The 19,629-nt window shown below is 43.1% G+C and overlaps 1 protein-coding gene across 2 annotated transcripts; it reads right to left on the bottom strand.

Moving 5' to 3' along the window:
- Nucleotides 1-408: 408 nt before the first annotated feature.
- On the bottom strand, nt 409-19,537 carry LOC139410627 (MAP kinase-activated protein kinase 5-like). 2 transcript variants are annotated; one of them, XM_071155967.1, is made up of 14 exons: nt 18,646-19,537; nt 15,213-15,286; nt 12,107-12,182; nt 10,767-10,864; nt 6,510-6,618; nt 6,152-6,241; nt 5,871-5,966; nt 5,713-5,793; nt 2,640-2,827; nt 2,337-2,457; nt 1,737-1,867; nt 1,317-1,429; nt 1,082-1,186; nt 409-748 (listed from the first exon to the last, which is right to left on the bottom strand). In XM_071155967.1, the coding sequence occupies exons 1-14, from the start codon at nt 18,679-18,681 to the stop codon at nt 654-656; spliced, it is 1,413 nt and encodes a 470-aa protein (XP_071012068.1). In that variant the 5' UTR covers nt 18,682-19,537; the 3' UTR covers nt 409-653. The 2 variants fall into 2 exon arrangements, with proteins under 2 accessions (XP_071012068.1, XP_071012067.1); XM_071155966.1 differs by having other exon boundaries at nt 1,317-1,432; nt 18,646-19,517.
- Between the last annotated feature and the right edge of the window lie 92 nt (nt 19,538-19,629).

Below are 19,629 nucleotides of genomic sequence, written 5' to 3'. Positions count from 1 at the left end.
TTGCACTGTTGACTGTGGCTGATATCCAGTAGATTGAAGAGTACGTTTCGATATTTTCTCTGTCATTCGAGAGCAGAAATCCCCCCCCCCAGTGAACCTCACACTGTCACCGAGGGCCCACTCCCTACCCCTCCCTGGAACACAAACCACCCACCCAGTGGGTTGAGAAACAGAGCTTAGACCTAGTTACTCGGGTCTGCTTTAGAGCCTCTATTGTTCAACTGACAGACTTAAACATTTGGCTTCATGGTCAAAAATAAGGATTTCTTTGTTAAATAAATACTATTTTTAGCATTGTTAAAAAGGTAAAGAAATAAGAATCAAATAAAAACAAGTGAGATTAAAACACATCACTGTGGACATCCTGGTCAAGCAGCTTGGAAAAATTCCCTCCCAGTGGGTACAGTATTTCTTTTTCTTTTTTGCAAAAACTAAAATATATAAGGATTGTATGTTATTTGCAGTTCATAAAAAACAGTATAGTACAAACAAGTCCTCTTTTGAATATCTACAGCTGTACAATAGTCTTGCAAGTGAGTACATGAAAAGAAATGCTATTGGTTTTAGCATGTCAAGTCACATAAAAATGCTTCTACAGTCATTGGCTAAAAACTGTTCTAATAAAACGCTACAAAAAGGTAAGACAGCACTTGCTACTGACAGTCTTGCAAATGTGTCTTTACCTCTATGGCCTGCTTCACTATTTCAGCCAACTTCAAGCGATCCACTTTGTCAGTAAAGGCCCGTCCTACAATGAAGACCAAATAATTAAACGTTGACCAAAACCAGATGAAAAAAAAAAAATTATCAAATTCATCCTACACCACCCAACATGTGAAAATGGAGGGTTTATGTTTTGTAGTAAAAAACATAACTAAAAATTAAATGTATGTTTCCAATGACATCATCCGGAGACAGCGAATTTAACCAACATTGAGCCAGCAAAGGTTACTAACTGATGAATTTGAATATCCCATTCATTTGGGGATCCCCCCCCCCCCACAGAAATGAGTGTTGTTGTATGTGCTAGCTGCCATTGCTCTGCATTGAATGCTGTATCCATGCAGTATGTTATGCTTACCGTCCCAGCTGAGGCCCTGCAGCCCGTCTCGCAGCAGTTTGCAGTCCCGGTTGAAACGCCAAGCCTCATGCATCACCTCATTCAGCTTCTCATCCTCATTCTCCCCTGCCACACACAACCAAACACAGTTTCACCATGCTCACTGTGTGCATGCATGTATGTATGCCTGTTAAATGGAAGTTGTACATCTGTGTTGGTTGATGGGAAGTGTGTGTATGTTTGTTTGTGGACTGACCAGCCTGTGGGAGGATACACTGAGCGATGACGTCTCGTAGTTTCTCCAGGGCCACGTTGGAGTTCTCACCGCCGTTCTCTGGGTCATGGATGAAGAAGCCATCACTCGGCTTGCTGCTGTAGCACACCACACAGTCAGGAGATCCAGACACCACACAGTCAGGAGATCCAGACACCACCACCACACAGTCAGGAGATCCAGACACCACCACCACACAGTCAGGAGATCCAGACACCACCACCACACAGTCAGGAGATCCAGACACCACCACCACACAGTCAGGAGATCCATATACCAGACACACATTTTGTTTAGCAGTGCTGTTCTCAGCAGAAAGTCCCTCTCCACTATAGAGCTAAATTAGTGAGTCAGATCCTAACCAACTACTACATAGAGAGACAGGAATTTAACAAGACAGACCCTAGGAGCTTCCTTTTCCTCAGGATGGGGTTATTGACGGAGTGGAGAGGCTTGAGGCTGACGTTAAGGTCCTGTATCCTCATGTTAGCCAGCTGTTCAGCATGGGCCTGCTGGATCCCAGCTACCACCGCCTGGCAGAGGGAGAGAAGGAGGAAAAGACAGAAAGAGGAAGGGTCACATGGCAAAATTTTACACCCTGATCATTGCTATTAGAGATACCTCAGGATTTTGGCAATGATCCTACTACTTCCCCCAGAGTCAGATGAACTTGTGGACACCATTTTTATGTCTGTGTCCGGTATGAACAAAGTCAGAGGTAGTTTTGCGAGTCAATGCTAATTAGTGTTAGCGCAATGACTCAAAGGTTATGGTATCTGCTAGCGCAGAGACAAAATAGAATCCACGAGTTCATCTGACTTTGAGGAAGTAGATAAAGGGCCTCAATGCTAAAATCCTAAAGTATTCCTTCAAGACAGCAAAGGCGTTGTCTGCAGAGTCCTGTAGTAAGTATTACTGGGTCTATCTAAAGCGCTTTGAGATTAACGGGAAAGAGAGCGTTACAGAAACGCTGTCCATCCCTGTCCAGCCATCCAGACCCACCTTGTCCATCATCATCTGGGCGGAAGGAAGCACGTTGTCTAGAGCCTCTGTGCAGTTCAGCCAGGGGTGTTCCAAAACCCCCTCGATGGTCAGCCTCTCCTCAGGCTTCACCTTCAGCAGCCTACAGAGGGAGGAAGTAATGCTAGTGAAACAGATTCTTCAAACCCTCCTCACTCAATCCAAAGAACACAGAATGAGTAAAGCCCCAGTTTGGCAGTCCACATTGTTTGTCAGGCAAAACCATCACTCGTGAACCATGCCATCTTGTTAGCACACACAGTAAAGCCTGCTGTGGGGACGTACTTGCGAACAATGTCCTTGGCCATCTCAGAGATCTGGCTCCACTCGTCCTCGGGGAAGTCGAAGCTGGCCGTCATGATCTTCTTGCGCATGTCCTTGGGGATGGTGCGGCTGTGGTGCTTGGAGTAGAAGGGAGGGTAGCCGCACAGCATCACATAGATGATCACCCCAATGGACCACAGGTCACAGCTCTGCACGCACAGCAGGGGACAGTGAACGAGCCAAGTCATAGGGATGGAGGGAGAGCGAGAAAGGAGAAGAGTTAGCGTGACAACCCTACAAACACTGATGTCCTTAGTGGAAATATGTTGCATAATGTGGAAATATGCTGTCCTTGGTGGAATAATATCTCGTTGTGGCTGAGGTAGTGCATCACCTTGTTATACAGTGCATTCAGAAAGTATTCAGACCCGCTCCCTTAATCCACAGTTAAGTGACAGCCTTATTCTAAAATGTATTCAATATTTGTTTTCCCTCAATCCACACAACCCCATAATGACAAAGCAAAAAACAGGTTTATAGAAATCTTCACAAATGTATAAAAAAAAGGGAATATCTTATTTACATAAGTATTCAGACTCTCTGCTATGGGACTCAAAATTGAGCTCAGGTACATCCTGTTTCCATTGATCACCCTTGAGATGTTTCTACAACTTGATGGGAGTCCACCTGTGGTAAAATCAATTGATTGGACATTAATTGGAATGGCACACACCTGTCTATACAAGGTCCCACAGTTGACAGTGCATGTCAGAGCAAAAACCAAGCAATGAGGTTGAAGGAATTGTCCAAAGAGCTCCAAGACAGGACTGTGTCGATGCACAGATCTGGGGAAGGGTACCAAAATTTCTGCAACATTGAAGGTCCCCAAGGACACAGTGGACTCCATTATTCCTAAATGTAAGTTTGGAACCACCAAGACTCTTCCTAGAGCTGGCCGCCCAGCCAAACTGAGCAATCGAGTAAGGGCCTTAGTCAGGGAGGTGGCCAAGAACCCAATGGTCACTGAGTGCCTCTGCAGAGATTGGAGAACCTCCCAGATGGTCAAGCATTTCTGCAGCACTCCACCAATCAGGCCTTTATGGTAGAGTGGCCAGACAGAAGCCACTTCTCAGTGAAAAGCACATGACAGCACGCTTGGACTTATCCAAAAGACACCGAAAGGACTCCCAGACCATGATAAACAAGATTCTCAGGTCTGATGAAACCAAGATTGAACTCTTTGGCCTGAATGCCAAGCGTCACATCTGGAAGAAATCTGGCACCATCCCTTCGGTGAAGCATGGTGGCACCATCCCTACGGTGAAGCATGGTGGCACCATCCCTACCCCTACGGTGAAGCATGGGGGCACCATCCCTACGGTGAAGCATGGGGGCACCATCCCTACGGTGAAGCATGGGGGCACCATCCCTACGGTGAAGCAAAACAAGGGCTGATTAAGGTTTTACTACTAACCTACAAAGCATTACATGGGCTTGCTCCTACCTCTCTCCCCCATTTGGTTCTTCCGTACATACCTACCCTACGGTCACAAGATGCAGGGCTCATTATCCCTAGAGTTTCTAAGCAAACAGCTGCAGACAGGGCTTTCTCCTATAGAGCTCAATTTTTATGGAATGGTCTGCCTATCCAGGTGAGAGATGCACTCGGTCTTGACCTTTAAGTCCTTATTGAAGACTCATCTCTTCAGTAGGTCCTATGATTGAATGTAGTCTGGCCCAGGGGTGTGAAGGTGAACAAAGGCAATAAACCACCCTTGTCGTCTCTGCCTGGCCGGTTCCTCTCTGACTCTAACCCTATCACAGGAGCTGAGTCACTGGCGCTCTTCCATCCCCACCCTAGGTGGGGTGCGTCACTTGAGTGGGTTGAGTCACTGACGTGATCTTCCTCGGGTTCGTGCCGTGGGGGAGATCTTTGTGGGCTATACTCGGCCTTGTCTCAGAGTAGTAAGTTGGTGGTTGAAGATATCCCTCTAGTAGTGTGGGGGCTGTGCTTTGGCAAAGTGGGTGGGGTTATATCCAGCCTGGTTGGCCCTGTCCGGGGGTATCTTCGGACGACAACGAGTGTCTCCCGACCCCTCCTGTCTCAGCCTCCAGTATTTATGCTGCAATAGTTTGTGTCAGGGGGCTAGGGTCAGTCAGTCTGTTATATCTGGAGTATTTCTCCTGTCTTATCCGGTGTCCTATGTGAATTTTAAGTATGCCCCCTCATAATGATTTCTTTCTCTCTGAGGACCTGAGCCCTAGGACCATGCCTCAGGACAACCTGGCCTGATGACTACTTGCTGTCCCCAGTCCACCTGGTCATACTGCTGCTACAGTTTCAACTGTTCTGCCTGCGGCTATGGAACCCTGACCTGTTCACCGGGCGTGCTACCTTGTCCCGGACCTGCTGTTTGCAACTTGCTCTCTACCACACTTGCTGTCTAACACTGAATGATCGGCTATGAAAAGCCAACTGACATTTACTCCTGAGGTGCTGACCTGTTGCACACTCTACAAACAACTGTGATTATTATTATTTCACCCTGCTAGTCATCTATGAACATCTTGGTCATGCACTGTTATGATCCCCACCCGGCACAGCCAAAGAGGACTGGCCACCCCTCAGTTTGGTTTCTTCCTAGGTTCCTGCCTTTCTAGGGAGTTTTTCCTAGCCACCGTGCTTCTACATCTGCGTTGCGTGCTGTTTGGGGTTTTAGGCTGGGTTTCTGTATAGCACTGTGTGACATCGGCTGATGTAAAGAGGGCTTTATAAATACATTTAATTGTTTTTCAGCGGCAGGGACTGGGAGACTAGTCAGTATTGAGGGATAGATGAACGGAGCTAAGTAGAGAGAGATGCATGACGTCCTTCCAACAGAACAACGACCCTAAGCACACAGCCAAGACAATGCAGGAGTGGCTTCGGAACAAATCTCTGAATGTCCTCGAGTGGCCCAGCCAGAGCCCGGACTTGGACCTGATCTAACATCTCTAAAGAGACCTGAAAATAGCTGTGAAGCAATGCTCCCCATCCAACCTGACAGCGCTTGAGAAGAACGGGCAAAGTGTAGGAGGAGGGGTAGTGGCTCACCTTGTTATAAGTGTAGGGGGTGGGTGAGGTAGGTATTATTCCAGACTTTTCCTTCTGGTGTCGCCGTTGAGCCTCAAGTACCTAGAGTGAGGAGAAGACTGATTGAACCATTTCATACTCCCCCAACTTGGTGTCAAATCTGAGGAGAGCACCCTTACCTGAGGTGCAACGTAGTAAGGCGTGAACTGTGGGGTCATCAAGTCGCCCTGGTCGATTTTGGCAAATCCAAAATCGCACAACTTCACCGGTGCATCCTTGAACAGGAAAGGGAGAACGACAGACCAGAAAGAGGGATGAGCATATGAGCATTTTCAAATAGGATGTGTAAATGTTTAAGGGATTCTCCTCTTGCAACATGCTTGTTTCAGCCTATTACTTGACACCTGTATTAAGAGCAGTGTGTGTGTGCGCGCTTCAGTCAGCCCATCCATTTCCTCACCAGGGAGTTATCCTTGAAGAGCAGGTTCTCTGGTTTCAGGTCTCGGTGTGCAATATTCAGTGAGTGACAGTGTTCCAGCGCCTGGCCAATCTGACGGAGGATAAAGGACAACACAGAGAGAGAGGCTCAACTACACTAGGAAGTCATGTAATTAATGTATGTACATTAGAAAGCCTGGGAGGAGGAGCAGCAATGCAGAGGAAAATGCTCTGTTTGAATGCATAAATCTACTACGTGTCGCAAATGGCACCCTATTCCCTATGGGGTGCACCTTCAGGGCTCTGGTTGAAACAAGTTCACTATGTACCGTATGGAATATGGGACCCTTGTGTTTTCACTAGACAGACAAAAGGCGTACCTGTTTCGTGACCTGGCTGGCCATCTTCTCTGTGAAGTGTTTGTGCTGACTGATCCTGTGGAACAGCTCACCTCCCTCCATCATCTCCATGACGATCAGTAACCTCTCTCTGATACAGAGGGAAAGACCAAAAGAGATGTAGACAAGGAATGAAAGAGAGAGTTGTGATCTACTCAAATCTGGGGAAAAGCTTGAATTTGGTTGTTCCATTAGTTAGTAGTATTTTATTAGGATCCTCATCCTGGGGCCACACAATAAATAAAGACACAAAAAACATACATAATACAATTTGTTTTCTGTTAAAATAACATTACATTTGGTCAAACACCATTTCTTTCAAAAGTTGGCTAAGTACCGGCAGCAGGCGGATTCGTTGGATGTTTGAACCATTTAAGGGTGCTTTACTACTCTTGGGCAGCGGAATGAGTTTTGGCTCACTCCGGGGCACACTGTCTTCTAGGCTTAAATTGAAGATCTAGCAAACAGGAGGGGCAATGTATTCCGCTACCAACCTTACCAATTTACCATCCAGGTTATCAGTACCAGGTGACTTGTGTTTATTTATAGATCGAAAAAATAATCACCACCTCTTCCACACCAACTTTACAGAACTCTAAACTAGTGCTAGTCTTTCATTATTTGGTCTAATATGCATGAATACGAAGGCTCAGTGTTTGCATGTCATGCCTATTTTTTGCAAATCTTGGTCAACAAAATGTATTAAAATGGTTGGCATTATCAAAGGGTTTTGTCATGAACAAGCCATTTGCCTCAATGAAGGCCTAGAATTTCATTTAAGGTACTCCAGAGATTACTTATTTACTGTATGTTTGGCAATTTTCTGTGTTGTCAGACTTATTTCCCCTTGCCTCACAAGTTTATAAATGGCTCATGAGCTAGTTCATAGGACTAACCACATCAAACTAAAATATAGTTGATTTAGTCAACAATGAGAAAAACTAGGCTTAATGTTTTGCTTCAAAATATGGTTGACACTATCAAAAGATTAGTATCCTAACAATGGTGCTTTCTTTATATGTCCAAATACGGACTTTTAGCACTCTATGAGAATAGGCTTTCGGTGAGGCAGAGGACCCTGTAGCTATATTTCTTCCACATCATCATTTACCAACTACTTCTCTGATAGAGTTCAGTGTGTCAAATCGGAGGGCCTGTTGTCTGGACCTCTGACAGTCTATGGGTGTGCCCACAGGGTTCAATTCTCGGGCAGACTCTTTTCTGTACACATCAATGATGTTGCTCTTGCTGCTGCTGATCCACCTCTATGCAGACGACACCATTCTGTATACTTCTGGCCCCTCCTTGGACACTGTTAACTAACCTCTAGACGAGCTTCAATGCCATACAACTCTCCTTCCGTGGCCTCCAACTGCTCTTAAATGCAAGTAAAACTAAATGCATGCTTTTCAATCGATCGCTGCCCGCACCTGCTCGCCCGTCCAGCATCACTACTCTGGACGGCTCTGACTTAGAATACGTGGACAAGTACAAATACCTGGGTGTCTGGTTAGACTGTAAACTCTCCTTCCAGACTCACATTAAGCATCTCCAATCCAAAATTAAATCTAGAATTGGCTTCCTATATCGCAACAAAGCATCCTTCACTCATAATGCCAAACATACCCTCGTAAAACTGACCATCCTACCGATCCTCGACTTCGGTGATGTCATCTATAAAATAGCCTGCAACACTCTACTCAACAAACTGGATGCAGTCTATCACAGTGCCATCCGTTTTGTCACCAAAGCCCCATACACTACCCACCATTGCGACCTGTACGCTCTCGTTGGTTGGCCCTCGCTTCATACTCGTCGCCAAACCCACTGGCTACAGGTTATCTAAAAGTCTCTGCTAGGTAAAGCCCCACCTTATCTCAGCTCACTGGTCACCATAGCAGCACCCACTCGTAGCACGCACTCCAGCAGGTATATCTCACTGGTCACCCCCAAAGCCAATTCCTCCTTTGGTCGTCTTTCCTTCCAGTTCTCTGCTGCCCATGACTGGAACGAATTGCAAAAATAACTGAAGCTGGAGACTCATATCTCCCTCACTAACTTTAAGCACCAGCTGTCAGAGCAGTTTACAGATCACTGCACCTGTACTTAGCCCATCTGTAAACAGCCCATCTATCTACCTACCTCATCCCCATACTGGTATTTATTTATTTTGCTCCTTTGCGCCCCAGTATCTCTACCTACACACACACACACCTTCTGCCGGTCTACCATTCCAGTGTTTAATTGCTATATTGTAATTACTTTGCCACCCTGGCCTATTTATTTCCTTAACTTACCTCATTTGCACTCACTTTGTTTTATTTTGTTCTACTGTATTATTGACTGTATGTTTTGTTTATTCCCTGTGTAACTGTGTTGTTGTATGTGTCGAATTGCTACGCTTTATCTTGGCCAGGTCACAGTTGCAAATGAGAACTTGTTCTCAACTAGCCTACCTGGTTAAATAAAGGTGAAATAAAATTAAAAATCATCTCTCAGCCTAACAGGATTAGAGCCCCACAGTGGAGGTGTCATAATACCCATAAAACCTAGCGGTCAAGCAGGGAAATGGTTTCAATCGATTTTAGAAACACTTCAAATAAGGGCTGTGTTTCCTGTAGGCTTACCCCAGAGTGACGTTTTGAAAACCATGTAAAAATGTATCAATATAGTCCACTCCATTTACGCTGATTCGAAAATACTAGTTACCATCAAAGTAGACATGGAAAACTACAAATCCCTGCAAGCTCCTACACGGCATCTCTAGCTGACACCTTTGCTAACAGGTTTTGTGTAAATTTAAAACTTGCGCAAGACCGTTCACAGAATTGTCCATTTAAAAAATACATTTTGCCAATTTATTCATTACTACACTTACCTAACATTAGATAGTAAATCCAGAGATTCTTACCTTTGCATCAATTTGGCAGTCTCGTCCAGATCAACATTTGTAGTTCTTTATGATAGACACATCAGCAATTACATTTTTGAAAGTCATAGAATGCCACCTTTCCAATAAGTCAGTTCATCAAATGTCTGCCCTGCTAGAACTGCCCCAGTCAACTATAAGTGCTATTATTGTGAAGTGGAAACGTTTTGGAGCAACAACTGCTCAGCCACGAAGTGTGAGGCCACACAAGCTCACATATCGGAACCGCCGAGTGCTGAATCGCGCAAAAAAAAAAATTGTCTGTTCTCGGTTGCAACACTCACTACAGAGTTCCAAACTGCCTCTGGAAGCAATGTCAGCACAATAAAGGTTAGTCTGGAGCTTCATTAAATGGGTTTCCATGGTCGAGCAGCCGCACACAAGCCTAAGATCACCATGAGCAATGCCAAGTGCCAGCTGCAGTGGTGTAAAGCTCCCCGCCACAGGAGCAGTGGAAACCCGTTCTCTGGAGTGATGAATCACACTTCACCATCTGGCAGTCCAACTGACTAATCTGGATTTGGTAGATGCCAGGAGTACGCTACCTGCCCAAATGCATAGTGCCAACTGTACAGTTTGGTAGAGGAGGAATAAATGGGACTGATTTCATGGTTCAGGCCCTTTAATTCCAGTGAAGGGAAATCTGAATGCCACAGCATACAATTATATTCTAGATGATTCTGTGCTTCCAAATGGGTGGCAACAATTTGGGGAAGGCCCTTTCCGTGTCGCAAATGGCAACCTATTCCCTATGGGGTGCACTACTACTACTACTACTGACAATACCCTCAGAGCTAACAGTTAAAGGAACACATTACATGACTGTCAGAACTAAAAACAGTCTGGTAGACTTTTTTTAAAACAACGTCTCAGTAATGATCTAAATCATTGCACTGGTTAGAGAAATCTGAATTATAATAAGAAACATTTGAAATCAAGCTTCTGACATTCACATGAATCATTCCAAGGACACAGCTGCGGGATATCAGATCAGATGAACACAAAAATGCTATGATCAGTAGCTAACCCTCTATATGAAATGGCCTTGGGGTTGGCTTGAAGAAATGGTATACATACAGTACAAGATAGCTTAGAACTGTGCCATTTGATCTATGCCTCGAACGAGGATTAATACAAGACTCAATAAGGGTTAACTGTTGTGGGCAAGAACTGATATCCCATCACTTTAGTAAAAGTACACAAGGTGCACAAGCATTAATACTGTATGTAGCAATATGACAGTGGCATTCACAGGGTTTTAGGTGAGGACGTGTAGTATGTGCTGGTACAGTTGACTTGCTCCTCCTCACCTTGGAGTGGATTCGTGAGGAAACTGCACACTGTTGGCATACACCTCCATAATCTGCACGATGTTGGGGTGTGTGGCACACATCATGTGAAGCCGCACCTGAATCATCAGACAGAACAAAGAGTTAAAACACGCCTGGTGACACTGACCATGTCTGGCTAGGCAGAGGCAGACAGTCTTTCACGATTGATACACACAAACAGAGCAGATAACCATCGGCAAAACAGACTTATTTAGGCCAAGTAGCCCTTCAGAGCTGACAAGGGCACGTTGCACTGATGGGACGCTCTGCTGCTGTGATGGGGGCAGCTCGTTTCAACTGCACCTCACACAGCCGGACAACTGCAGGTAGCCGAGGTGCAGTGTTGGGGATGCTACTCTGAAAATATAGTTTACCAAGCTTCCAATTACTTCACACTGGAAGAAGCTACACTAAAGCTACCCTTAGAAAACATTTTACTTAACTAAAGTTACTTTGAAAAAGTAGTTCCCTACATCCAAACAACTTCGTGAAAAATTACCATATCCGATTTTAGTTAGGTCAGACGACAAATTGCAAGAACAGCTCACTCTGGAGTCACTGTTTCAATTAGGGATGGGTGGTATCCAGGTATCCAAAAAAAATGTAGTACGTAGTTCCAGTAGTTAGCTACAACACTACAAAAACAGTTATTAACTACTGAAACCACTAACAAGTTTTGAAATTAGTTCAACTACCACCAAACTACAGCAGAAATGTATTAAATTACTAGCTGAAACACGTAGTTCACTACTCTGGCGAGGTTCTTTATCTAATAGTAAGTAGTGGGCTGGTGATGACATTTAGTGGCTGAGTGACTATACAATTGAATGCAAGGGAGCAGAATGTTCAGTTTTTTCTTTTCAAAACTAGTTGAATGGCTATTTTTACCATGTTGGCACCTGCAACTTAACACAGGTGAGAAATTACACAGTAAACAAGAATTTAAATAACTTAGTCAAGGCCATCATTTACTTCGAAGTGAAAAATAGTAATTTTTGTTTAAAAAAAAAGTTGGTCTGGAACAGTTTAAAAAAAAAAATATTATTTAAGAAACAGTGTTTCATGCAAGGGTGCCAATATATTGGACTGCTTCTTATGTCCCAAATGAAACCCTATATAGTGCACTATATTTGAGCAGAGCGCTATGGGCCCTGGTTGAAATTAGTGCACTTTATAGGGAATAGAATGCCATTTGGGACTTAGACCAACACAGCAGACGCAACACTGACGAAACAGACGACGCATAACAGTGGACATGACACACAGACAAGGACAACGCGAACAAAAGACAATCATAAAACCAAAACAATGGTTCAAACCTCATTTCTGGCCTTGGGACGATCAATGAGGATCTTCAAGGCCAGTCGTTCCTGAGTCGACTTCTTAACACAAACTCTATTGAGGAAGAGAAATGTAATTAACAAATCAGACAATATAACAACAGTGAGACAGCTTTTCATGGAGCCAATTTGGGCTGCACAAGTTAGCTCATTTTAATATCGCAAGAGGCAGTAAAAAAAATTGCAACATTGAAAATGTAAGAATGGTCCCCTGAGAAATCCAACCAACACGTTGGTTCCTACCATTAGTTGTCATACCAAACACCACCAATCATGAATTGGAATACACATTTAATTTCCATGATCCCAACAGTTCACTAAAGTATTTGATCTAAATAAAAACTGCAAAAGGCAATCAAATTATTTAATTTTTTAATGCATTACATATTTTGCCCATATTGTGCAGCCCTAGAGCTAATTAGTGAAGGGGAATAAAACACGTTAAAATATATATATATTTTAATTTAGAGAGGATATTTTTGAAAACATATTGTTTCAGTTTGACAATATCGTATTAAAATCAAGCATTTCTCCTCCATAGCTTGTTCTCCAGCAGGGAGCCATTTTGTTTCCATGACCGATCAAAACTGATTTTCCTCATTGCTCTCCCTTGTCCCTCTGCAGCAGCAATATGTTCAGAACAACAAATCACAAAAATCAGTGTCAAAATACAATACAAAGAACCGTAAGAACAGCAATACATATCGTATTGGCCCCAAACTACCGTGATAATATCATATCGCGAGGTCCCTGGCAATTCCCAGCCCTAATGGTGGTCCATGCCGTTATTAGGTTATGTTTGTCCTCTCACTGAGGACAAACATTCTATCCAAACCATAACCTCTGCTCCTAAACTCAGATTACACTAAGAATAAAACATAGCAGAATGTTCCTCCAGGATAGGCTTCGACCAAAGTTCAACAGGGGGAGTGAAATTCCTGATGCATCAGAAAGAGTATGAGAGGAGGAGAACAGGGTAACGGGAACAAGAAATGGGAAGGAGAGACAGACTAGTCATACCTACAGTGTCTAGCTATAGATGGCTTATATAGAAAGCAATGGGTCTCCATTCTGAATCAATTACTAAGGTTTTGCGGCACGCAAGAGCTTGTGTTCATTGTGTGTCAGTAGACCATGACGAACGGTGAGCCGTTGAGGACTTAAGGCTCAGACATACCAATAGCGTTTGCTGGCAGAGAGTAATTAACACCTCTGAAAGTAATTTGCGAACAGAGTGCACACCGATTTTACATGTAGAATCACATGAAAATTGTGGGAAATCATACGTCTACAGTAGGTGGTCCCTAAAACACAGCGCACTGAATTACCAGCAGACAAATACTAGATCCACATTAGGTGCGCTGTGTGTGGGCCTTAAGACCATGACAAAAGGTGAACTACCCAGGAATTAGTTATAAACAGTAACCCTAACCCAGTACTTTGAAATCTGTTGGAGTCTGAGTCACATACCAGCTGTTCCAAAGATAAGGCCAATCATATCAAGCAAGGCCTAGGTAACAATTGACTCGCTCAGGAAGAACGGAGGGGTGTACTATGAAGCTGGAGGAAGAAGAATTAGCGAGCTAACGTCGGTCAATTCCATGTTCAACTCAAGATAACAGTCGACACGAAGGCGCCTCACCTTTTAGCCAGGTACATTTCTATGGCAACGCCACCAGCTCTAACCTACTCTGGGGCAGGCTAGCTCCACTTTATCCTGAATGAAGTTTGGTCCTCAACTCACTGCTCAATCAAATTATATTCCCCTCACTCTTCAGACCATATCTTAGGAAGATGACTGGTTAAATGTTTTATTAAATCAAAATGTTAAAAATAGAAAAATACACTACCATTCAAAAGTTTGGGGTCACTTAGAAATAAAACAGGTCTTCTTTAGACTAGTTGAGTATCTTGAGCATCAGCATTTGTGGGTTCGATTACAGGCTCAAAATGGCAAGAAACAAATAACTTTCTTCTGAAACTCATCAGTCTATCCTTATTCTGAGAAATGAAGGCTATTCCATGCAAGAAATATCTAAAAAAAAAAAAGACATTTCTAAGTGATCAGTAGTATATGTCGCCAAATCTCCAGTATTTTTCCTTCATTGCTTGTTCTCCATATTCTTTTTAAAGAGCGAGCCAATTCATTTTCAGCACTTTTATTTCCATGACTGATCAAAACGTCTCATTTCTCTCATCCATCTGCAGCAGAACTACAGTATGGTGGAGTAATAACTTTGGAACATCAAATTGCAATGCATTTTGAATCATGAGAATCACAATAAGTATGGCGCTATCGTGACATTCCCAGCCCAATGCGTCACACTACACATTAAGTAATGACAGGATGCACTTGAAACATCACACATGGTAAAACTTTACTTTTATATGTCTTAATATGATTATTTTAGCCATAGGAGTAGGGAAAGGGGGCCTGTGCATTTGTTACGGATACAGGTATCCTGTGGGTGTGTGTGTATGTATCCTGTGTTCTTTTCTCTCCTTCTCCCCTCGCAGGTGAAAATCATCACTCCCCAATCAATCATCAATCAGAAGACACACCTCCTGTTTCCTACCCAATCACAGTTCCTTTCCCTTGGTTTAAAAACCCTGAACAGATCTAGCTGGCGTCCTAGTATACCCCTCTGAAGCGAGTAGCCTGGCCAAAGATGAATCAGGAAAATGGAAGAGCCTTTGAGGTGAAGGCAATTCAACGCAAGTCCAATTCCCTAAACATGAGAATGTTGGAGGAACTTCCCTCCACAGCTGACGAGGTGTATCCCAAACACATTGACACTAACGCCCCGTCCAGAGATGACACATTACCACACCGACCGGGTCAATGGGGTGAGAGGGTAGGGCAGGCGCCACTGTAAACACACTGAGTAATACTACCTTTAACAAGTGTAGGTGACACCACCATCTCCAATCCAGTCTAAAAGCACGGGACTCTTCTGGAGGACAACTGTTGAACCTCATCTGGGTTTATGCAACCATATTTATGCATCTCCTACATTGCACAAATGAGTTGGCTATGGCAAAGGGAACCCTTCAATAGGACCAACTATGAGGGAACAACACTCACCTAACAGGTCCACTGATCCCAGCCCCAAGCTTCTGTGTCCAGTTGATGTTGTACTCCTCCAAGATGGAGGTTTCCTAAGAGGGAAAAATCAAAAATGCATCTGGGTCAATTACATGTACCTTTAAACAATAAATAGCTACAAGTATAAATGTATTTTTTTAAACTTTCAAGGCCCCCAATCAGTCAGTGTGCAGGGGTACAGGCTAGTTGAGGTAATCTGTACATGTAGGTGGGGGCAAAGTGACTATGCATCGGTAACAAACAGAGAGTAGTAGCAGTGGACAAAAGGGAGGGGGGGCGGGGTCAATGTAAATTGCCCGGTGGCGATTTTTATGAATTACACAGAGGTGTAAAGGCTTGGGGTAGAAGCTGTTGAGGAGCCTTTTGGTCCTAGACTTGGCGCTCCGGTACCGCTTGCCGTGCAATAGCAGAGAAAACAGTATGTAGCAAATAAAGTTTGATTTGATCAGTCCTGCATCTAGAAACATTTCACACAGAAAACATGTGAAGGCATCAGCATCCCTGTTCACAGTTAAAAGAAAGGAATTTTACAATATTGCTAGGTCAAGCTCCTGTTGTGTATACACTCATGGCCATAGTCGTAATGCATACCAATTACTCAGAGGCTTTTCTTGGACCAGAGATGACCCCTATCCAGTACCACTGGGCTCTGGTCCAACCATTTATATCCTATGACAAGCAAGGGTGTATTTGGCAAGTAGCTAGGAAGAGTTGTTTACAAAAAAGCCTAAACGCTTAAGGTAAACTCCATAAGTGTCACTTAAACCTTTCCTTTTCCTGTTCAGTCTAGCGGGCCAATATAGCCCTTGGGGCTTTTTGGCCCAGGCTGTGTTCCAATTCTCTGCGCTAGGCTATTCCAAACAGCCAGCACCTCTCGTTGTCACTAGTAAACAATTGTAGTATTTCTATACGCTCTTAAAATCTGATTTTTAACCAAACCTTGAATCACACTGCTAACCTTAAAGACTAAATGTTTGTTTTCAAGAATTTTTACGATAGCCAATTTTGATTTTGTGGCTGTTCAAATGGAAACCGACCCTCTCCCCCCTGGGCCTCCTCCCATCCTTAGCACATTCTCACCGGCCACTTGGAACACATTTTATGGTTGATATGGATGCCCACTGACACACTAAGAGTAGCCGCCAAGAGCAGGGGCGACTAGGCCAGGCATCTGAGGGGTTGTCTGGGGATGATTATGGTTCCAGACAGACTGGCTGGATAACATTTAAGACAGACCTGGAGAGAGGGTTCACAAGGAGGTATATATCCTTAATACATAGGAGTGTTTCCTGCTAAAAGCATCTACCCTACTCACTTGAGCTTGAGGGTGCTTGATCGCTACACCGGATTCTGACCATGACACATTTCAGAGGTTGAATGTCACACTCATTCATCTATTCCAGAAAAAGGACCTCAAACTAAAAAGTACAAAAGGTTGTTCTGATATGTAGCAAATGAAAAAAAAAATAATAATAAATGTATAGATGGGTCATGCGATTGCATATTTCATGGTGATGAGAGCTAGAGGGTTATTTAACAAATTATAAGTTTAAACAGAAACCTACATATAGTGCCACAGTATGAATCATAATTCCCATAAAACCTAGTGGTCAAACAGGGAAATGGTTCCAACACTTTTTCCACCATTCATTGTTCCCCACAGGGGATTTTAGAAACACAGCCCTTATTTTAAGTGTTTCTAAAATCCCCTATGGGAAAAACAATTGGTGGAAAAATGATTGGAACCATTTCCCTGTTTGACCACTAGGTTTTATGGGTATTATGACACCACCACTATGGGGCTCTATAAACAACACCCAGCAGAGTTCAGACTTACTTGGGGCACTAAATTGTGTTGCAGGGAAAACAAAAATGAGGCTGGTTTCATGTAACTAATACACATGGAAAGTTAATTCTTTCTTCGCTCTTACAAGACATAAGATTACCGTTTTCCATTTTAAAATGAGGTGATATGTGACAGCATGTTACGCATTAGACATTGCTTCTAAAATACAGTGTTAGGGAAGCTACTCTGAAAATAGTTTACCATGCTGCCAATTACTTTACACTGGAAGAAGTTCAGTATCATTAAATTAATCCTTAAGAAAAAGGTAGTTTACTTAACTAAAGCTATTTTGTCTGTAGTGAACTACTTTTCAAACTACTTTGTGAAAAGTAGCATTTAAAATCTGAGAGGTCATACACTACAAACTGCAAGACAGGTCACTGTAGTCTGAAGTTAATGTAATTTCTCATATTAAAACAAACTATTTCAAGTGAGAATTAGTCAGGTCTGATGAAGGGAAAGTAAATTCTTGCCTACTTCACCTATATTTTTTTTGTAGTAGTGTAGATCCAGTAATTAGCTATACCACTAGCTACAGGGTGAAAAAGTAATTGACGATTGGAAATACATCCAAGATGTGAATTTAGTTAAACTGCTGCCAAACTGCAAAATGTTGTTTAATTACTATACTGAAGAAAAATATAAAAACAATTCCATTGATTTTACTTTTCATGAGGAAATCAGTCAATTTAAATAAATGTATTAGGCCCTAATCTATGGATTAAACGTATATCTTTATTCCCAGCCACATCTGTTGGTCACAGATACCTTACAAAAATGGCCCTCAGGATCTCATCATGGTATTTTTGTGCATTCAAATTGCCATAGATAAAATGCATGTGTTCGTAGCTTATGTCTGCCCATACCATAACCCCACCATGGGACATCAGTAAATCACTCGATGCCATACACATGTTCTGCAGTTGTGAGGCTGTTTGGACATGCTGCCAAATTCTCGAAAACAACATTGGAGGTGGCTTATGGTAGAGAAATTCATAATTATCTAGCAACCGCTCTGGTGGACATTCCTGCAGTCAGCATACCAATTGCACGCTCCCTCAAGACATCTGTAGCATTGTTGTGTGACAAAACGGTGCTTTTATTGTCCCCAGCACAGGGTGTACCTGTGTAATGATCATGCTGTTTAATCAGCTTCTTGATATGCCACACCTGTCAGGTGGATGGATTATCTTGGCAAAGGAGAAATGCTCACTAACAGGGATGTAAACACATATGTGCACCAAATTTGAGAAATAATATTTTTGTGCATATGGAACATTTGAGATATTTTATTTCTGCTCATGAAACCAACACTTGACAAGTTACCTTTTACATTTTTGTTCAGTGTAGTTTTAGTATACGTACTCAACTACTCCAACACCGCTAAAATACTACAGTAAACTTACAAAGAGGACCAAAATACTTACTCTAAAATCTAAGCAACTGACTGCCTATGAAATACAATCGGACACTTCAGTCAAGTGACACTTATTTCAATGCATTATAAAAACATTAGCAGCACATCCAGCATGCAAACAGTTTCTCCATCTTCAAATTCACCCTTACCTTGATGAATATGTCTGCGTTGTTATCCTCCGACATGATGTTCCACTATGATAGAAGAGTCCTAACTTTTGTTTTGAAGTTCTTTCACAGTTTACAATCAAAACAAAAGGGTGTTGACCTTTAACAGCGATTGTTAAATAGCTAACGTTTCCCCTACCGGGTACAAGCTACTGTTGACAGGCCATGGATGACGCTTGATATTCGGCCAAAAAGCCAGTTGAATGCGTTTACTTCGGTAACCCGACTTGAAGACATCCAGCCGGGGCGAGATGCCTCATTCCAGCATTGCCTCCAAGTTTTTCAGATAGTCCTGACTTGGCTGTGGCGACCATGTAGAGCGACAAAGTCCCAATGGGTTGTCTGAAAAGTCGTAAGGTGGAAGGGATCCAATAGGCAAACTCACCGCTTTTGGTAGGGCGCTGAGTGGGGGACAAAGAGTGGTGTATTTATAGCCATTGAGTGATATGATTGAGCACCTGGCTGGCTAGCTAGATAGCTACAGGACACGCGTCAAGCACCGGTCAAATGAGCGGCTACTCGCTAAAGTGGCTCTTCTGCACGGGTTTCGTTGTGTTGTAAAAGCCTGCAAACTTGCTAACAGTCAAAACAAGCTTTGTTGAGAGACCGGGGGTTTCGGGTGAAAATAAAGCGGCGGCGGGGGGGGGAGAAAACGGTACACCGAGTACCAAAACTCGTCGACGCTTGTTTAGTTAGCAAATTAATGAGATAAAAGAGCCTGGCTTGTTAGCAACCTAACCATCATTTAAAAAGTAAATAGCCCCCCAGATTAGATATCGTTAAACACAATACATGATAAATAATACTATTTTTAGCTGACCAGTAAGTGACTTAAATACACCAAGTGGCTAACTAAACAAGAACGGTGTATAACGAAAGCCTGATGAAAATGATATACATTTTAAGACATTACAATTCCAGATATTTCGGGAACTTCACCACTACAACATTCAATAGGAAAGTCAA

This window comes from Oncorhynchus clarkii, chromosome 6, assembly GCF_045791955.1.
Source record: "Oncorhynchus clarkii lewisi isolate Uvic-CL-2024 chromosome 6, UVic_Ocla_1.0, whole genome shotgun sequence".
In the NCBI taxonomy this organism is placed as follows: Eukaryota; Metazoa; Chordata; class Actinopteri; order Salmoniformes; family Salmonidae; genus Oncorhynchus; species Oncorhynchus clarkii.
The sequence above is the reverse complement of the archived record's forward strand: the minus strand, read 5'-3'. Positions and strand labels throughout refer to the sequence as shown.

Coding starts and splice junctions, on each gene's coding strand:
- LOC139410627 (XM_071155966.1), bottom strand. CDS start 18,681: ATGTCGGAGGATAACAACGCAGACATATTCATCAAG. Junction 15,287..18,645: donor ACGCAGACATATTCATCAAG/GTAAGGGTGAAT, acceptor TTTCCCTCTTAG/GAAACCTCCATCTTGGAGGA. Junction 1,433..1,736: donor AGGAAAAGGAAGCTCCTAGG/GTCTGTCTTGTT, acceptor GGTGTGCTACAG/CAGCAAGCCGAGTGATGGCT.